The 18885-nt window shown below is 42.0% G+C and overlaps 1 protein-coding gene across 9 annotated transcripts in view; it reads right to left on the reverse strand.

The window, feature by feature from the left end:
- The window catches only part of STARD13 (StAR related lipid transfer domain containing 13), a 299410-nt gene that overhangs the window by 15853 nt on the left and 264672 nt on the right, over positions 1-18885 (reverse strand). For all 9 annotated transcript variants that reach the window (XM_061374529.1, XM_061374528.1, XM_061374530.1 and 6 more), the window contains 4 exons: positions 13609-13672; positions 7041-8419; positions 5525-5698; positions 3301-3460 (listed from right to left, as the gene is read on the reverse strand). In XM_061374529.1, coding sequence (XP_061230513.1) covers positions 3301-3460; positions 5525-5698; positions 7041-8419; positions 13609-13672 — 1777 coding nt within the window. The remainder of the gene's footprint in view (positions 1-3300; positions 3461-5524; positions 5699-7040; positions 8420-13608; positions 13673-18885) is intronic.

Below are 18885 nucleotides of genomic sequence, written 5' to 3' on the forward strand. Positions count from 1 at the left end.
CTTTTATGCCCTTCTCACCAGTGGAATTCCCCCAGGGCGAATTCCTGAGCCTCAGCCACGTTATTTATTCCCAAAAGGGTTTACAGTGTTTCATTTGGGAAGTGTTAGTACTACTTTCCCTCAGTTCTGCAGGGGAAAAGTTGAAATATTGAGAAAGACCTAAGAAAAAAAGCACATTTCAGGTTTGGAATTACAGACTTCTGGTTCTCTGCCTGCTGACTCACTGGTGGTCAGTTCAGCTTTCTGTGTGGCATAGTCCACCAAGAAAAACGTGTAAAGGCAAGGAAATTATGTTTTCTGGCCTTTTTCCCCTTACTTCTGCCAGCACAGAATTCAGATAGGACCCTCCTTTCCCTAGAACACCTCCCAGCTGCTCACCTATATTTAGGACTTTTCTTAACTCAGATATATATGTCACTAATTACATAAATCACACACTCTGGAGCTCTGTGAGGGAATGGATTTATTTGTATGGCAAAGAGCTGCTACACCAGACTGGCTAGGAGGCAACTTTTCTGCTGTCTTCTTATTGATGAATTTAGCACCACTTGTGAGCTAAATTTATGTGTAGGAAGTAGAGAACAGGAGTGTGCCCTGTGTACATCCACATATTTCTGTTCACAAGTGAAGCTCTGCTCCTTTTTTCTGATAAAAGAATATAAGAAAGTGCATCCAGCTTTTTAATCTGGTATTCCCTTTCCCTTTCTCTCTTTCTTGTGTGCTGAGGATGCAGGACAGATGTTAATTCTACAAAAATAAAAAAAAAAAACAATTTGGCATGTGGTAGGTAAATGTCAGAGCAGAGGCTCAGTTCTCTTCTTTTGATGGAAAGTGTCCTTGCTGGTATAAAGAACCTTAAAAACCTTCTAGCAAAGTCTGATTCAAGAGGTCAGATGTCAAATCTCACCTATGCAATCTCCTGCTACACATCAGTCTGCTAATCTCGATCTCTGATTAATGGTAATTATCCAAACTCCAATTTCCCCTTTTCTTGGAGAAAATTATAATCAAAAGAGGACATTTCCTCACCTCATAGAAAAAAAAAATGGTTTAGGCTCTGTTTTGCAATATTACAGACTCATTCTGTAAATAAAATGGGATTACAAATCTACTGATTTATCAGACGTTAGTCTGGCTCAATCTCTTTATTACCATCATGCTGTGCATCATCTGCCCTGCAAGTAGCCATATGATGTATGACACAAATAAAGATGCAGTCAAAAAAGGCAACGTGGTTCCTGTTTCACAAGTGGAAACTGAATAATATATCCTACAAATAATGGTGAGGCTCCCCATACTCTCTTAGATATTTCAGGGCCAGGAGCCAGACCTTACAGTAATTTAGAGCAACCTCAGCTTTAACAAGTGCCTGTGGTAAAATCTCTGATGTCTGTTGAGGACTCTAGACTGCCCTTCTGCCGTCCATGGAAGAGACACATAAGCAAGATGCTGCTGGAAACCGGAGGCTGCTCAGACCTCTGGCTGGGCATTAGGAGACTGAATTAAATGGAAGAAACAGGAGTGACTGTAAAGTGAAGAAGCTGAATTGCCCAGAGGGTTTTGACCTAGAAAGGTTTTTGGTAGAAAGATATTTTAAATGGTCCCAATCTGTACTTCTCTTCCTTCATTTTCTATTCAGCATTTTCTCAGTTTCACTCAGTGGAAACTCAAGCTGAGTTGAAGTGGTCCTTCACAGGGCTATGATGATTCCCAGCAAGTAAAGCTGCCCTCTTGGAGCAGATATTTGTCTAAGATGGGCTATGGGCATTCCTTTTGACTGCCTCAAATCTCTGAAGAGCTTTTTCTTTCTCTTCAGTTTTACTCTCCTTTCTACTTTCTCCCCCACTTATCTGCTCTCTCTTTCTTCCTGTTCAGCTTCTTAGCTGATGAGTCCCGCCCTATCCTGACATCTTCTGATCCTGTATCTCCTTCTCCAATTCCATCACTGATTCCAGGCTTACTGCATCACTTTTCTTCCTACATTGGGTTTCCAGGCTCTGTATACAAACTGATTCCAGATTATGACAATGATAACCAGGCATGTTAGCTACTGAATTACTGCTTCAAGTTGTCTCTATGCATCTTCCCCTTCCATCCCCTATTAATATAATTCCAATAGGCTGCTCATCCCACCATTTAGCTCCCATCACAAGAACACATCTCACCTCACTTTGGACACCTCAGAGTTAGATGTCAAGGTTTGAACACTACAGGATCTCTTTACAGAGAGACATGACAGAAAGGATCGGTGTCTTCCCCACTGGCTGTAAAGGGAAATGGCTGTGATTCACAGCAAGTCATTTAGTTTTTACACTGATTTTTAGACTTCCATTTTGGGGAAAATGACTGTCACCCAACAAACCAACCTGAACAACAACCAAAATGGTTATCATAAAATGGAAAGATTCAGAACTGGCTAATTCTACCTTTTTTGTGTGCTCAGAGCTACAGAAACCAGCAAAGTCTGTGGAGTAAATGCTAGTTGCTCCTTTTGTACTTCCAACTATCTAAAAGTAGTTATGGAAGAGATTATATGACATGAGGTCAAAATTAACAGAGGACTGAACAGTATCTTCCAGAGGGTTTCTCCCAGTTCTATGTTTGTAAAGATACATACCTAAATCCTTAGGGGAAGAACAGTAAAAACATGATTGGTATTTCCCTGTTCTACAGCTAAAGGCAATGAAAAAATCTGAAATACTTTTGAGTATGAGGGTCTCCCTCCTGGCTTGCTGCAGCTAAGCACACTATAAAAGGAAATGTACCATAATGGCTTTGGCATTGAACCCCTGCTGACCTGACTCTATCTGGATGCATCTGACTTTGTCAACAGAATACTTTGAATATTTTGCTGAGTTTGCTCTCTATTCTTGGACGTTTCTTTCTTTGCTAAGTAAATAAAACCTTTTGTACCCTATCTTGTGAAATGGTGACTGTAGTTAACCCTCAGTGGCAACAGTCAAGCATAAACAGTGCAGATATATGGGTAGAAGCTGAGAGTCCTGATCTCCTCCCAGGTCTGATTCAATAGACATGAAGATCTCATGTCATTCTTTGAGATAGGCTACAGCATACAAGTCAGCAAGACTGTTACAGGTGCATGAATTCAACAGATAAGCTGGATACAAATCTCAAAATTCAAAACCATTAGTATTGGCATCACTAGAAGAGATCTGGATCCAACATGAGGCGTAACAACCTTCAAATAACTCTGGTACCACATACAAAAAGGTTCACCACTGCTTGCTTAGGGTGGCTTTTCAGAAAAAATCAACCAAGTCCCTGGAGTAATGTTCGCACCTGATCCAGACAGTTGCTCCGTAGGTAGCGTAGAGCTTGTTGTATGCTCTGGGGAAGAGGCTGTCCTGTTCTCTGAACGTGAACTATCAGAGGCACACCGAAGACGTTCTTGTCCTTGTAGTCAGGGACTTTCATCCTTTTCATGAACTTTGGCACAGACCTGAAAATTAACATGAACAGGTTGCATGAAATTATCGGAGTATTTACACAGTCTCTCTGAGTAACACGACTGGCAGAAAGGGGTGACTGGGGCCTTTTTTATGAAGGTGGTGGAATGATGTTTAATGCATAATACATGGACACTTTACAATCGGTATAATTGATGGATTTCTCGACAACTTTTAAAAGTAGTTGGCCCCTGGCTCTAAGATATAGCATAATAATCTGTTCTAACAAACAACTTTTACTATGCAGTTGTCATCCAGCTGAAGCCAACATGGTTTATAGCATCTGTTAGGGACTCAAAGGAATGGCGCAGCAAAGCATAGTGGAGAGAGTATCCAAATGAAAAGGAGATTCAGTCCTTTAACATGCTGAACGATTTTTATGCTACTGGTTACATGATTTAGTATTTCTATTGACTAACAATTTACAGTAATAAATGATTGTGGGAAATCTGTATGTGCCAGATTCATACTGTTGTTACATGATTTATTTCAGTTGAGTAACTTGAGTGAAGCTGGTGAACTTGTTTTCTTCCCAAAGTGATGGTGAAAAGGAGAACAAACTGGATTCCCTTTGTGGGAGTCACTACTGCAGCGGAATTAAAAAAAAATAAAAACAATATGATGAGTATGACCTGAATGTGATAAAGATTGTTCGCATCTGTGTGGGAAGGAGATAAAACTTGGATGAAATGACCTACTGAAGGAGTACAGCATACAACTATACAGCTATTTAGAGTCCCACTCTTATAAATCCTTAGAGACTGATTATACAAACTGAGGAAATACTTGTCAGGAGGGAAATCTCTGAACAAACCAGAACCTAGAATTTACTGTATTCTAGTCTTCTTTTTTGAAGTTAGTTAAGGTGAGATTCATTTCAGTACAGACGTTTTCAGCTAGCTGCAGGGGGCTGTACTGAAGGAGAACAGCAATCGAGGGTTCATCTTAATGGATTTTAGCTCTCTGATGGAGATTTAGAAAGAGTTAGCGTTCCAGGCTGTCTCTATATGCACTGTAGAGTGAGGTATCCCTACAGGGTGACCCAAACCCTCAGGCTTGGATAGAATGAGGCACCTGTCATTTTCTACTGACCACAGACTGCCAATCCTACTTGCTCAGATTAGATTTACAGCTTTTTGGAGTGGCTGATGTCAGTGAGGTGAATCTCACTTGTAGTCCCTTGTATTTATTTTTCCATTTCTAAAGGCAAACTACTCTTATCTAGCTCACAGCTGAATTCAGTAGGATTTTGTTCAAGTGCTTTGAACATGGAGATTAGTGTAAATGTCAAGTCATACTGGTTTTGGACTCAGTGTCTCTGTGTGGTAGGGAAAGTGTCTGTTATCCTTTTGATTACTTCTCAGATACTTGTATCTCCTGTCTACGCCCATTTCTGTTCTTGTATATACCAGTCTGCATGGCCCATCAAGGTTCATATACTATTAAACATGCAGGTTGCTGTGGCACGTTGCTAAGGAAGGAGCCACAATGCTAGCATTCATGTCCATCTGCCCTTCGCTTCCCTCTCTGAGTGACCAGGTAGCTGTTTCAGCTGCTAAGGCTGCAAGCTCCCTCTAACGTGTGTCCAAGCCTAGGCTGACACTTGAATCTTTTGATTTGCAAAGTCCCATAACTGTTCTAACCCTTCTTTTAGAGCACAAACAAAACAATATTGAATACATGAAGTATCAGCACCAGCTGTTTCTTTTCGAATAGTGAAATGAATTCTGGGGAAGACTTACTGTAAACATTTCCTACTTTTAATCACTCTGTCCTACTCCTGTTTATTTTTCTGTAACTGGAGTGCTATTACAGAGGCCAGGGTTGTCTCCCTGTTACAGAACAGGAATGAAGTCAAATGTTCAGGATCTATTTCTGACTTTGTCACTGACTCCCTAGGCAGTGATGAATTAAAAGGGACAGTTTCAAATTCAACAGTTGAAGTAAATTGTTCTTCCTAATTGAATTTACTGAAATTACTATCAGAATAACAGAATTAGGAGAAACTATTTCCTTCTAGAAATCTATCTTTTTTTCCAGTTATTGATGGTACTCACCAGGTCCAGCCATGTTTGTTTGACATGGAGTACTTTTCCATGATGGCAGTAAGGCGCAGCAGAGAGAATTTCTGCAGCAGATTCAGTTGGGCTGCGGACTGATTGCTGATGTGAAGTGATGCAATGGAGTGGCTTTGGTGATGAGAGATTTGGAAACTATGCCATCGTAATCGCCTTTAGCAAAGGAAACAATAGAAAAATTGGGCAGAATAAGGTGGTATACCGTGAGATGGAGCTGGGCAATATATATAAATATACATAAACATCACACATTACAGTTCATGATCTGTCAAGTGAAAGAAAATGTAGCTTGAAGGCAAATAAAGCAATTTGCTTAATCTCTTTAATTTTGGAAATGCTCAAGTTTTGACTTCTAACTTTAAATTCATGAGTGAGTGTGGGTCTTGTCTGTGTACTGAGGGAAGCAGTGCTGCCTGCTATGCCCTTTAGCCCACACATTTCTAACAGGACATGTAACATCCAGATTCAAATGCTCTCTCCCTGACTCAGAACCAGGATTTGATGCTTGGTCCACCACTGCCTGACCACCAAGGTATTTGGAGATGAGGTTCTCCAAATATCTCTATTATTAAATACTGAAGGATTTTTTTGGAGAAAGGACTGAACCCTGTGTCTCCCTGGCAAGAGCTGTAACCACAAAGCTATGAAGCCGCTCACATCTTCTCTTTACTCCAATGTGCTTTCTCTATATACTGGATACATCAGAAAAAAACTCCTTTCAGTTTCTTGTTTTGCTAAACATGAATTCTGGCTCAAATCCTAAAAACTCTGGCACTGCTCATTTACTCAGTAGTTTCCTCGAGTTCACTTGCTTGTGACAGCAGTGAGCAAGCAAAGGCAACAGTAAACTATGGCACAGCAGAATACTCTCTGAGGACATGACAAGACTGATGGCAGAACAGAAAATACCGGGTATTTTCTCACTGCTTTTTCACATACAAAGCCACCTTATACACAGGAGTATGGATCTAAAAAGGCTTTTACCCAGGGCCATGCTTCCTTAGCTTGACTCATCCCCCTGACTTAGAACAGGTCTGCAAGCTTTTCACTTTTAATAAGAAGTTCATTATATACCATCATTTCATGCCATCATATAAGGGTCTGGAGCAGGGTAGGGAATTCTCTTTGAGTGCAAAAGGACACATTTTTAAAACAGATCAGTGCATTAAAAAAGTGCACAAGGCTACTGACACATAAATACTGGGGTGCATAACTTCATAAAACAAACTGAAAATACATCTCACAACATATAGTGTCTAAACAGTGGATCAAGAGAGAAAGAATGCCTTAGTTTTCTCTCTTAAACCAGTTCTTCATTGACTGCCATAAGAATTTCCGTAGCAGGATGTCCCTCCTCCCAAAGTCACACCCTTCCCTGGAAAGCCCCCATCCCCATACAGTATGAGTACAACTGTAATAATACCCTGCACCTTCTGACTCCCATTATATTGTATTTCACAGTCTATGGGTTTGTGTACAAATTTTTGCTACCTACCTGCTTGGCCTTGTGAGCGATGCTCCCACCCCAGAGTCTCTCCTGTCCCTAACAACAGTGGCTTCGGATTCATTCAGGGATGTTCCATCTCTGTCCATGTCACTTGGTGTGGTCCGGCCATCAGAAACAGAGTTTCCTTCAAAATCAAGTGTGATCTGTGTGGGTGACTGGAAAGGCAACGACGGAGATTCCCTGACTGACACATCATCAACTGGCAGACCTGGTAACACATTCTTTGACCAGCCATCTACCACCTCCTGGAGTCCATTGACATGCTGCAAAATGTCATCTAAATGTGGAAAAAGTACATCTTTCTCTAAGTCCAGGAGGTCGCCAGTACTAGCATACAAGTGGGAACCTGGCACATTGTCATAAATGCTAATTCTGCTCTCTTTAGGACAGCAAGCCATCAATCCAGACTCCTTTGGAGTAGAACAGTTCTGCTTTCCCAAAGAGATGCTGCCCGTCCTCCAGTTTACACTGTTACTGTTGTCTGTAGGTGAGAGGCTTTCAATAGAAAGTGCCTTCGGAAAGGTCCCTGGTTTGTGATCCTTGGGAATATGCACAACCAAGTTCTCTTGGGAATGAAATTCATTTTTGCGGTTTTGGTCCACCACTTGCCGTAAGGCTGTTCCTGACAGAACATCCAGGTCTTCCAGGTACATTCCACCTCTCTTGTTTGCTTCATGGCATTTGCGTTCTTTCAGGCACGGTGTGCTCACCCCACTGCTGCTGTTTTCAGACTGACTGCTGTCACTGCTGGATTTGGCAGAAAAGGAAAGTCCTCTTTTGACTGAAACTTGTCCTAAGTTTTTGAGATCGCCATTGACTATCTGTACACAGTGCATGTCTTTCAAGGATTTTGGTTCATATTGAAGAACAGGTCCACTTATCTCTAGAGGACCCGCTCTTCCCGAGCCTTTTAGTTTTCCATGCACACCTTTTGCTTTTAGTGTCTCCATACGTTTTAGAAAGGTTTTCGCTTTGGTTCGTGTTGGTTTGTCATTCTTCAGGTTGTCCTTGGGGGACAGGGCGGTGTTTATCACAGTGGAGTCTTGCAACAGTATGCCTTCTACATCATGCTGGCCAGAGCAGTCGCAGATCTCCTTGGCAGCACTGCTGATGCCGGACTGACTCCTGTTGTCACTTCCCCCACTGCTCTCGCTGTGAATCGAAGATACCTCAGGTTCACTCAGATCTGTGAGGACGCTCTCACTGCTTGTTGTATTTTTCATTTTAATGTCCCCAGAAGATCCATGTCTGTCTGATCGGTGAAGCAAAGCATCAATATCGTCCACCCGAGACCATCGTCTGCTAGTTCGTTGGAAAGTCCATTTATTACTGATAGCACAGAGATCTTCTTCATCTGAATCTTCACTCTGGGAAACAGCAAGTGACACATGTTAAAAGCAGGTGCTTTTACTTGTTATTTGAATTAATGTGATTGTGCTGTTCTGTGTGAATGACAGGTGGTAAAGTCTCCCTGATTCTAGTTTATGAAAGATTGGTCATCAGTCCTTTCATAACAGCACCTTTCATTTAATTCTAAAGACTGAATTGAGAATTTTTACAAGTAAAGAATAAAATCCTGCTCTATGTTAGGGAGCTTGTGAGTTTCATCAATGCCTCTTGGTTTCTGCAGGGCAGATTGCCTGTGCACTGAACTCCCCATAGTGACTGTTTAGGAAAAAATGAGGTTGAAAGGTCCAAGTAGAGGGATCCTGACTTGCAGGGATGGTGTTAAGACACATCAAGTGAAGACTGGGAAGTAGTTGGATACTATAGCAGTGTGAGACATTTAAGAAACCTAGACAGCAAATACCCAGTGCTGCACCTAGTTTTGCAGTGAGAACTAAGTAAACATCTATAAACTTCACAGGCCAGGTACATCTAACAAGATTTATGCTTCGGGAACATATAAAAAGCCATGCTGCTTAAATAATGATTAAAAAGAAATATTTGGAGGTACTTCTTAGGGCCGGTCTGGGTGCAGCCAGAGGAAGGCAGTGAAGGCATCCGTGGAGGTTTGGGGTGGAGGACCAGACAGACTCTAGTCCTGCGTAGATGGGGTAGCATCTACAGCTGAGGTGAGCTTTTGTACAGTGGCAACTGCTGTTTTCATTCCTTTTCATTCATTCACCCCAACCTTGACGACCTGCAGCCTGCCCCTCGTGTCTCTGGCTTCCCCTGACCTCTCCAGAGGCAGCAGCAGCCCCACAGCCTTTCCTTACCCTCTGCCTAAGGCATGCGGAATTGCACTTCTGTCTAGGCAGCTCCAGGACTACTCTGCAATGCAGACAAAATGCACCTTGAAAAAAAATTGGATAAAAAAGCTCTCCCTATGACTTTTCTCTCATCTGTTTGCTCAAACAAAAAAGATACATCTTCAGCATGAAGCATGCAGAGTTGAACTTGATGTTCTCTAAGGATGAGAAGACCTCAGCTGCTAATGAGTATCCTTCCCCTGACTTTGAACTGCATTTATACTGCATTATTCTTGTACATTTGTTTTAAAGCAGGACAAACTAACTTCACCTACATGACATCCAAGCAGCTCTTCACATTCTTGGAAGCAGTATGAAGGCAGTAAAATACGACAGGCTGTCAGACTAAAATGAGGTGCTAAACCAGAAAGACTATTTTGGGACTGGAAAAATTCTCATTTTAAAAGTTTATTATTAGAAGTATTTTTCTATGAAGTTTTGATGGTAAAGTTATCTCCCATCTCTGACTAGATCTCTGCTGGCCTGTCTAATTGAAAAATGTAAACCAAATTTTACAAGAATGCCCAAAACCTTAAATAACACAAAACCTCAGAAGAGGGGTTTAGCAGCATGCCAGGTCTCACTCACGCCATAAGCTGCTGCCAGTTTATCACTTCAAGTTGGCCAGATGTTTCAGATCATGTCCAAAACATAAAATATAGCTATAAAACTTTAGGCTCAGTCATTCCTCTTTTATCTGCTAACATTGCTAACGTCGAAGTGTGCAGTGCTCCTGCCACTGACGTTAGTTCACAGAAATGAATGGAGATCTTAGTTCTGTGGCTAGAGAGAAAAAGGAAGCAGCTAGAGAAGCATCAGGAAAGGGGCTAGAAAAGGCTAATACTGCTTTGGTCATTTTGTCTGCAGGGAAGGAACAGCTTATCAAGGAGCTCTACCTTCGTTTTGGCTTCACAGTGTGCAGCATGCTTATACGGGTGAAGGACTGCACACACTGAGGCACTTAAAAATCCATCTATTGTGGTCTTAGTAGTGCCATAAAGTGGATATTTTAAAAACCACACGGTTATGTTCTGTTAAATATTTAGCAGCAGTAATTATATCTACAAAGCATACCACCACCAAGCCAATAGGATGGCACCAGCCAATAGGATAAAAATGTATTTTCTTATTTGTTGAACATCTCAATATGCCAAAGGGACCTTGAAGAAGATTCCTGGCTGACACAAACCCCTGTAGCTGCACTGCCATTACTGTATGAACTGATAGGATTTAGCCTACATTTTCTACAAACTGGCATAGATAAAACTAGCCAAAGTGGTAGAGATATTGTGAAAAACACCATGAGGAGAGCAGAGCAGGAGACAGAAATAAAGAAATTCAGCAGTGAACATACTTTAAATCATTTTTAGAGGAAAATAAGTTTTGATTTTATTCTATTTTTGAGAAAGTAGAGATGAACATGAATCAATATTGGTAGTAACCAATTTTTGCCTCTAATGACACAAAGATAGGATTACAATCTGCCCAAGGACCACTCAGAAAATACAGATAGTTTTCAGTGTTGAAATTGACAGCTCTATAGGCAAAAAAAAAAAAAAAAAAAAAGAAAAAAAGAAAGGTTAGCTTTGTGTTTTTGTGTTGGTTTTGTTTTTTTTTTTCCTTTTTTTTAATTGGTAATGAAAATGCTTGTGTTTTGTCATGAGCTAAATTAGACAAATATCTAGATACTGAAATGCTGGCATGATGACTCATTCCAGATTCAGCTGACTGTGAGTCCTGTGACATAATGTGCTTTTCTTTTGATGGAATCAGTAGAAATTCTGGAAGCCACAGACATCCTGAATAAACCACTGTTCTTGTTAGATACCAGAGTGCCCTGACAAATGAGAGCGTCCTGAAAAAAATGCAGAGAGCACTTGGCCAACTGACATGTCACCAGCTATGGGGACAGTGGATCAAGAGTGGGTCTGAAAGCAACAATTCATCTTACACAGGCAGAGCAGACATCTTGGAGCAGTGACTATATACTTTTACTGACCGAGGGTGAAACCAAGTGCACAGCTTTGGAGCATATTCAAGAGTCCATTTAATACTATTATGTTTGGGAAGACGAGAAGGGGAAAGCTTCTTGAGGAGTGACTGACAACATTTGCCAAAAAGAAAGAGGTTTTGATTCACAGATTTGTCACAGTTGATTTAAAATAGTACAGCTTTTTGACTGAGGGTGTACTTGTCTGAGATACAGGAGGGTAACAAAAGGCAAAAAGTGGGATTATTTGCGGTAGAATTCTGCCACATTTTTCCAGCTGGGGACAGGAATTCTCATAAATCGACAGCTGCAGAAGGCAGTTAATCCAAAGGCTAATCTCTGTCTGTTCAAATTGCTTATGGACATATTTGTAACACATATACAAGGATTTCTGTATGTATCTCGATCAAGCCAAAGGGAAGAGAGCAGCCCACAGCACGAATGGTTTGGTTGGGAGAGCAGGCTGTGGGGAATGATCACACCGTGCTGGCTTTCACAGTAACCCTGCCTGGCATCTATTTTGGCCCTATTTTGATGAACCACTCAAGCAGCTGTGCTAGTCTTGTGCAAACCTGTTATGCTGAACCTCCAAAGCAAGCTGAGTTTGCATTTCATTTGGTTCAGCATTCAATTGCAGACCTGATTTCCACTTTTTGCGCATGCATTTACATTTCCTTCTGCCAGCAGTCTCTTCTCCCTCTTTCTCCCCCACACTCTTCTCCTTTCAGCTGCTCTGTATTTGTTGTCTCAAATCTCCTTCATCCTCTCTTTCTCTGCTGTATTTGGTTCTGATTCTCCCTGGCCTCATGCAGGTATGGACCCAACTAGTTTCTGTCCCGCTGAAAACGTAGGGCAGTCTGACTTCCATTGTGAATAATGGTCATCTGCAAAGAGATCAGCTGAGGGCTTAAATCTATTCAAAGCAGGGAGGTGTGGCAGCAGAATTAATAAAACCCAAAGATAAGAAAATTCTTTTTTTAAACCAGGACAGTCAGACACTTACAGAAGCAAGCAAGCAAGCATACAAACCTCACACCAAACACAAAATATCTGTTGAACAGAAGAAGGGGAGAAACTGAGCAAAATATCCAGAGGACAATCAGCATTCACCTATATGTTGCCTTTTGTATTTGTCTCTTGTGCGACTCCAGTATCTCAGCTTAAACACAAGTACACGAGTTCATGGATGCAAACCAAACACCACTGCAAGCAGGTCAATGACACAATCAAGTTAATTTTTGCTGAAGGACCTCAGCCTCTTCCTGTAGTGCCTACCTGCCCAGATGGTAAAGTTATTGTGTAGTCAGGGGAAATTACTGTTCCCTGTCTAAGCTATGATGTGGGTGTTTGATGTGGAAAGTATTGACACTTATCAAAGACAAGAAAAACCCATCAGGTCTGAAGCAGCGAAGAGAAGTCTCCATGACTTGAGTGAACAGACAAAATGCACTCTAAAGAGGCTGCATACACTAGGAACAAATGGGCACAAGCCAAAGGTAAAATACCCAGACATTAAAACCATTCTCTATTCAAATTCTCTCAGACACTGAATAGAGTATGAATAGACAGAATCTGCAAAGACACCAAAAAATGCAGCTCTCAGAGGCAGTTTTTAAAAAGCATTAGACAAATACTCTAAGGAAGGAAAAACAGGCACCAAGATTTCACAGTCAACAACTCAACTGTATACCACTGAAGGGCTTGGGGGAATTTGTGACCAGAAAACCAAACATTCAACAGTTAATGCTGGACATGTTACAAAACTCTCAAAATCAATAGGGAGTTTCTGCAGTCCTCACTAAAAACCTTTAAGCTTAAATAATCCCCATGTAACACAGCAGTTTGTAAGGATGAGAGTTTATTTTCATATTCTTAGCTGTGAATAAGTCAGCACAAGAAATAAATTATATTGTTTTAATCCAAGCAGCTTCCATTTCTTTTCCGAGAAGGATTTTCCATTCTGCACTCACGTGGCATTGGCAAACGAGCCAGCTTAATGAAACCACACAGTCTCTTCACCCTCTAACTTGAATTGTACGTATGCAAAGTTTTAAGTACTGTGTGTGCCCTTTTAACACATGTACCATTGCTTCTGCTGTATTAGTCACAGGTTTTTTCTGCTGTATTAGTCACAGGTTTTTTCTGTTTTATTTATAATTTCAAGATTCAGCAATTCACATTATCGTGTGTCCAGATAATGCTGAAATGTGTTCAAAGTCAAATACACTTAACTTACTGTTAAAAGCATTACTGAATAAAAGGCTAAATTGGGGAGGTTTTAACAGAAAAGGCACATTTCGTGCAGTTTCCTTACCTTTTTTCTTTGGAAGTTCACATCGAGTTTCATTGAGGCGCACTTGTTCAGTGTGTTCAGTCGTCTACAGGGCACAGCAAATTCAAAAGATTAGCAGCCTCTGATTAAAGGGCATGACTTTTCGTAAGTTCAAAAGCTTTTATCTGCCAACTGCATACAACAGGCTTCAGAAACGACAACAGTCATGTTATTCCAGAGTATAAGACCACTGCATTAAAAGGGAATCATAACTTTACGTTCCTTAATTGCCAGGTTTTGTACATTGTTTTTTAATTCATAAACATTTAAGTACTTAGAAAAGGAAACAGGTATAAACAAACATGGCTGGGGAAATTACGAGGTAAATTGCCTTCTACAGGACTGTAACATAACTGGTCTAATATGTGGATTTCAAAGCACTGGTAAATGACAGAAGAAAAAGATGCAGTTCCTTGCTTCAGGAATTTTAAAATGCCCTTTGAAAAGCTGACAGAAAGAATACATTTCAGCAGTTAAATGTCTATAAACAGCCCATACTTCCTTTCCCATACCTGAGGATCATATATACAAGTAAACATGCCAAATGTAACAAATCTAACATCTTTATATAAATGGTTGGTAATGATGTTAATGCTGGAGGAAAGGAATTGCATCTAGAGGGACCTTGACACGCTTGTGAGGTGGGCTGATGCTAACCTTATGAAGTTTAACCATGCCAGCTGCAATGTCCTATACCGGGGTCAGAGCAGTCCCAGGCACAGCTACAGGTTGGGCAGAGAAGAGATTCAGAGCAGCCCTGTGGAGAAGGACTTGGGGGTGCTGGTCGATGAGAAAATGAACATGAGCCGGCTTCAGTGTGCGCTTGCAGCCCAGAAAGCCAACCGTATCCTGGGCTGCATCAAAAGGAGTGTGACCAGCAGGTCGAAGGAGGTGATCCTGCCCCTCTACTCTGCTCTGGTGGGACCTGACTTGGAGTATTGTGTGCGGTTCTGGTGTCCTCAACATAAAAAGGACATGGATCTGTTGGAACAAGTCCAGAGGAGGGCCATGAGGATGATCAGGGGACTGGAGCACCTCCCATATGAAGATAGGCTGAGAAAGTTGGGGCTGCTCAGACCTCATAGCAGCCTTCCAGTATTGGAAGAGGGCCTATAAGGATGCTGGAGAGGGACTGTAGTGATAGGACAAGGGGTAATGGGTTAACACTTAAACAGGGGAAGTTTAGATTGGATATAAGGAAGGAATTCTTTACTGTTAAGGTGGTGAGGCATTGGAATGGGTTGCCCAGGGAGGTTGTGAATGCTTGGTCCCTGGCAGTGTTCAAGGCCAGGTTGGATGGAGCCTTGGGTGATATGGTTTAGTGTGAGGTTTCTGTGCCCATGGCAGGGGGGTTGGAACTAGATGATTTTAAGGTCCTTTCCAACCCTAACTGTTCTATGATTCTATGATGTTACCACGGATTCTGTAAGGCTTCTGCTCCTTAAATCTAAGACTATACGGTGATGCTGGTGGTTGAAATGACAATCTGATAAAGATGGGAAGTGAATGTGTGTGTGTGCCCATGTGCAGAAAGAGAGGACCAGGAAACATGCTCTTTCAATAGACAGCCTAATATGCTAATCATAATTGATTAGGTTTTTATTTATACTTAAGGGTTCTGGTCCATTAAACCATCCATCTTCTAAAAGCAGAGGCTCAGAGGTTAATAGGTTTGATTTTGAACATTTTCCAGATTTAGGGGTGAATTTCAAAATAAAGAGAGGCAGAGTGTGAGAACCATGTGCCCTCAACACTCTTCCGTAGGCTGCTTGCATCTCTGCACCATGTCTTTATGGCAAGAGCTGCCCCTGTTTCTTCCAGGTCTCAGGAAGAGGCTGCAAACCTCCAGAACTGATAATATTTGAAATGTTATATATATGTGGTAAGCTACAAAGACAAGTGAAAAGAAAAAAAGGAACACATCAGTAATATAATCTCTCACATACCATAAGAAATTATGGCATTAACATATTCCTCCCCAGAACTTCTAATATTAGAGATCCTTCCAAACTGACACAGCTAATAAAGAACCAGCCCGTCAAATATGGATCTTCCTTACGAAATGTCACCTGCTCTTCTGTAGACAAAATATACCTCCCTAATTCAAGCCCATAAACCTGTTATGCTGTATCAGAAAAGTCCTGTGCTCATCATATTAATGTGCATATAATGTATGCACAAGCACACCCTGCATGCATGATAGTAATGTTCTTGAAACAAATTTCAGGCTTTGTGGCTCCATAGCTATATCTTCAGCCTTCTGCCCACAAATTCTCCTTTGCAATTACATCTATTACTGCAAAGACCATCTTTTGCCCAAACATGGAATTTTTCAACCCAAAGTTGCAATTTCTTGGAGCCCTGGGGCTAAATAATGTTCAACACTTCTTTTGAGTCCAAAATGTTTCCATTTGTATATCAGTATTAATTCTAAATATATATAGCCACAGACACCTTTCCAAAGGACTTTGGCCCAACTGTCTGTCCTTGGAGATAACAAGAGAGGTGAACTGGAAGCTCAGACTGGAGTCCCTGCATTAGCTGGGCTGTGCTGAGAAGACAAGCTTGTAGCCACATTTCCACACTGACATGCCACTGCGTGCCACCTGAGTGCTCATAGCTGCATAGCTGAGTCAAGCTGCTGCTGTGTCCTCACACCTTGAGCAGTCAGACCAGGGATGGGGAAGTGCTCCCTGCTTCCTTGACCTAAAGATGTTCTGCAAGGCTGACTGGGAGACAGGCGTCAGCTGAATTCACTCCCTGAGGCTCAGAAAACCCTAGGAACCACTATATCCTTTCAATCTACTCATCAACTCTGAAAAACAAGACATCAGCTCCCCCTCACTTGCTTTCATGAGAGCAGGCACTGAAGAAACTCCTGAGAAAGAGGGCTGTCTCCTCAACAGACCCTGGCAGATGATCGCTGCAACTGCTTCCTCAACAGTTTATACAAATCCTCTACACTCACTGCCTATTTGCAGGTGTTATGGAGAAGATGTAGAAGGAAATATTTTAAATACAGGGACCAGTGCTCCTTCCATTCACTATGGTATCACTTGCCTTCTAACAACTGAGGAGCTAGCACACACTTCAAAAGCAGGAAGACAAGGAAGCAAAAGCCCTTGATATATCCTTTAACCTGTTTGCACCAAGGTGCCTCCGTACATGTCCACCCAACAGCAGAAAATGTCATGGCATTTCTATGAAGAAAGGAAGCTTCTTCAGCATGGAAAGGTGCAGACAGCACATGATGAAACCAACAAGACCATCTAAAGCCACCACTTTCCTGCTAATAGCATCCAAAAGTGAGGTTGTGTCAGCAGGGACTGAGAGGTCATCTCTATAAAAATGAGTATTGAACTTGAGGTTTGGGAAGCCACACCGTTGTCCTGGCTGCTTTCCAACCTAGCTTTGATAGGAAGAACTTGCTCCATCAAAAACAAAACTACCTTCTATTGGGTGCCAGGGCCTCAACCTCAGGTTTTAAACTTACCCGTCTACAAAACATTGGCATGCTTTCTGGGGCACTTCCAGTCCTGTGGGAAGACTTGGCAGTGAAATTAGAGAACTAATGATCATAGTTGTGAGCTTGCCTGGTATTAACAACTCCAATCAAAGCTAGTCTGTTTCAACTTCTTTTGCCTTGCTGATGTGCCAGCAGTGGCAGAAAACTTTTCTCATCTGCTTAAAGTCATTAGATGACTGACAGCGAAGCCCTCATCAAATCTTTCAAAAAGCAAAAAAAAGGTCTCTGGCTACAAAAGGCCGTCACAAGTGTCCCAGTCAAAGTGGGAGAATCACTACTCTGACATCACTTCTTAAAAATATGGGAAAAGACTGCCTGTTTGTAATGCCAACAAAGCACAAAATCTGGACTTGAGAAAACACAGGAAAAAACACACTAAATAAATGAAAGAGAGGTGGATATAAAACCAAATCATGTAGGATGCATTTGAATGTTTGTCTGGAAAGCTTTACAGTATTCAGGAGAAGCCTGCAAAATATTCACTACAGCAAATGCTTCACTGATGTTAATTTTATTTCTTCTCCAGGCCATCACAGGTAAATATTACCTCTATGGTTTAACACTTATCTCTATGGTGAAACATAGAATCATAGAATAGTTAGGGTTGAAAAGGACCTTAAGATCATCTAGTTCCAACCCCCCTGCCATGGGCACAGAAACCTCACACTAAACCTTGTCACCCGAGGCTCCGTTCAACCTGGCCTTGAACACTGCCAGGGACGGAGCATTCACAACCTCCCTGGGCAACCTATTCCAATGCCTCACCACCCTAGAGGAAAGAATTTCCTCCTTATATCCAATCTAAACTTTCCCTGTTTAAGTTTTAACCCATTACCCCTTGTCCTATCACTACAGTCCCTAATGAAGAGTCCTTCCCCAGCACCCCTATAGGACCCCTTCAGATACTGGAAGACTGCTATGAGGTCTTCACGCAGCCTTCTCTTCTCCAGGCTGAACAGCCCCAACCTTCTCAGCCGATCTTCATAAAGGAGGTGCTCCAGTCCCCTGATCATCCCCTTGACCCTCCTCTGTACTTGTTCCAACAGTTCCCTGCCCTTTTTATGTTGAGGACACCAGAACTGCAGACAATACTCCAAGTGAGGTCTCACAAGAGCAGAGTAGAGGCGCAGGATCACCTCCTTCAACCTGCTGGTCACACTCCTTTTGACGCAGCCCAGGATACAGTTGGCTTTCACCGTAGCTGGCTGCACACTGAAGCCAGCTCATGTTCATTTTCTCATCGACCAGCACCCTCAGGTCCTTCTCTGCAGGGCTGCTCTGAATCTCTTCTCTGCCCAGCCTGTAGCTGTGCCTGGGATTGCCCTGACCCAGGTGTAGGACCTTGCACTTGTCATGGGTTCAAACTTAAACAGGGGAATTTTAGATTGGATATAAGGAGGAAATTCTTTCCTGTCAGGGTGGTGAGGCACTGGAATGGGTTGCCCAGGGAGGTTGTGAATGCTCCATCCCTGGCAGTGTTCAAGGCCAGTTAGACAAGGCCTTGGGTGATATGGTTTAGAGCGAGGTGTCCCTGCCCATGGCAGGGGGGTTGGAACTTGATGATATTAAGGTCCTTTCCAACCCTAACTATTCTATGATTCTATGATTAAACTTCATGAGGTTGGCATCAGCCCACCTCACAAGCGTGTCAAGGTCCCTCTGGATGGCATTCCTTCCCTCCAGCGTATCAACTGAACCACACAGCTTGGTGTCATTGGCAAACTTGCTGAGGG

Source organism: Neopsephotus bourkii, unplaced genomic scaffold, assembly GCF_033783945.1.
Source record: "Neopsephotus bourkii isolate Nb327-2 ecotype Australia unplaced genomic scaffold, CSIRO-AGI_Nbou_v1 NB_1638, whole genome shotgun sequence".
Taxonomy (NCBI): domain Eukaryota; kingdom Metazoa; phylum Chordata; class Aves; order Psittaciformes; family Psittacidae; genus Neopsephotus; species Neopsephotus bourkii.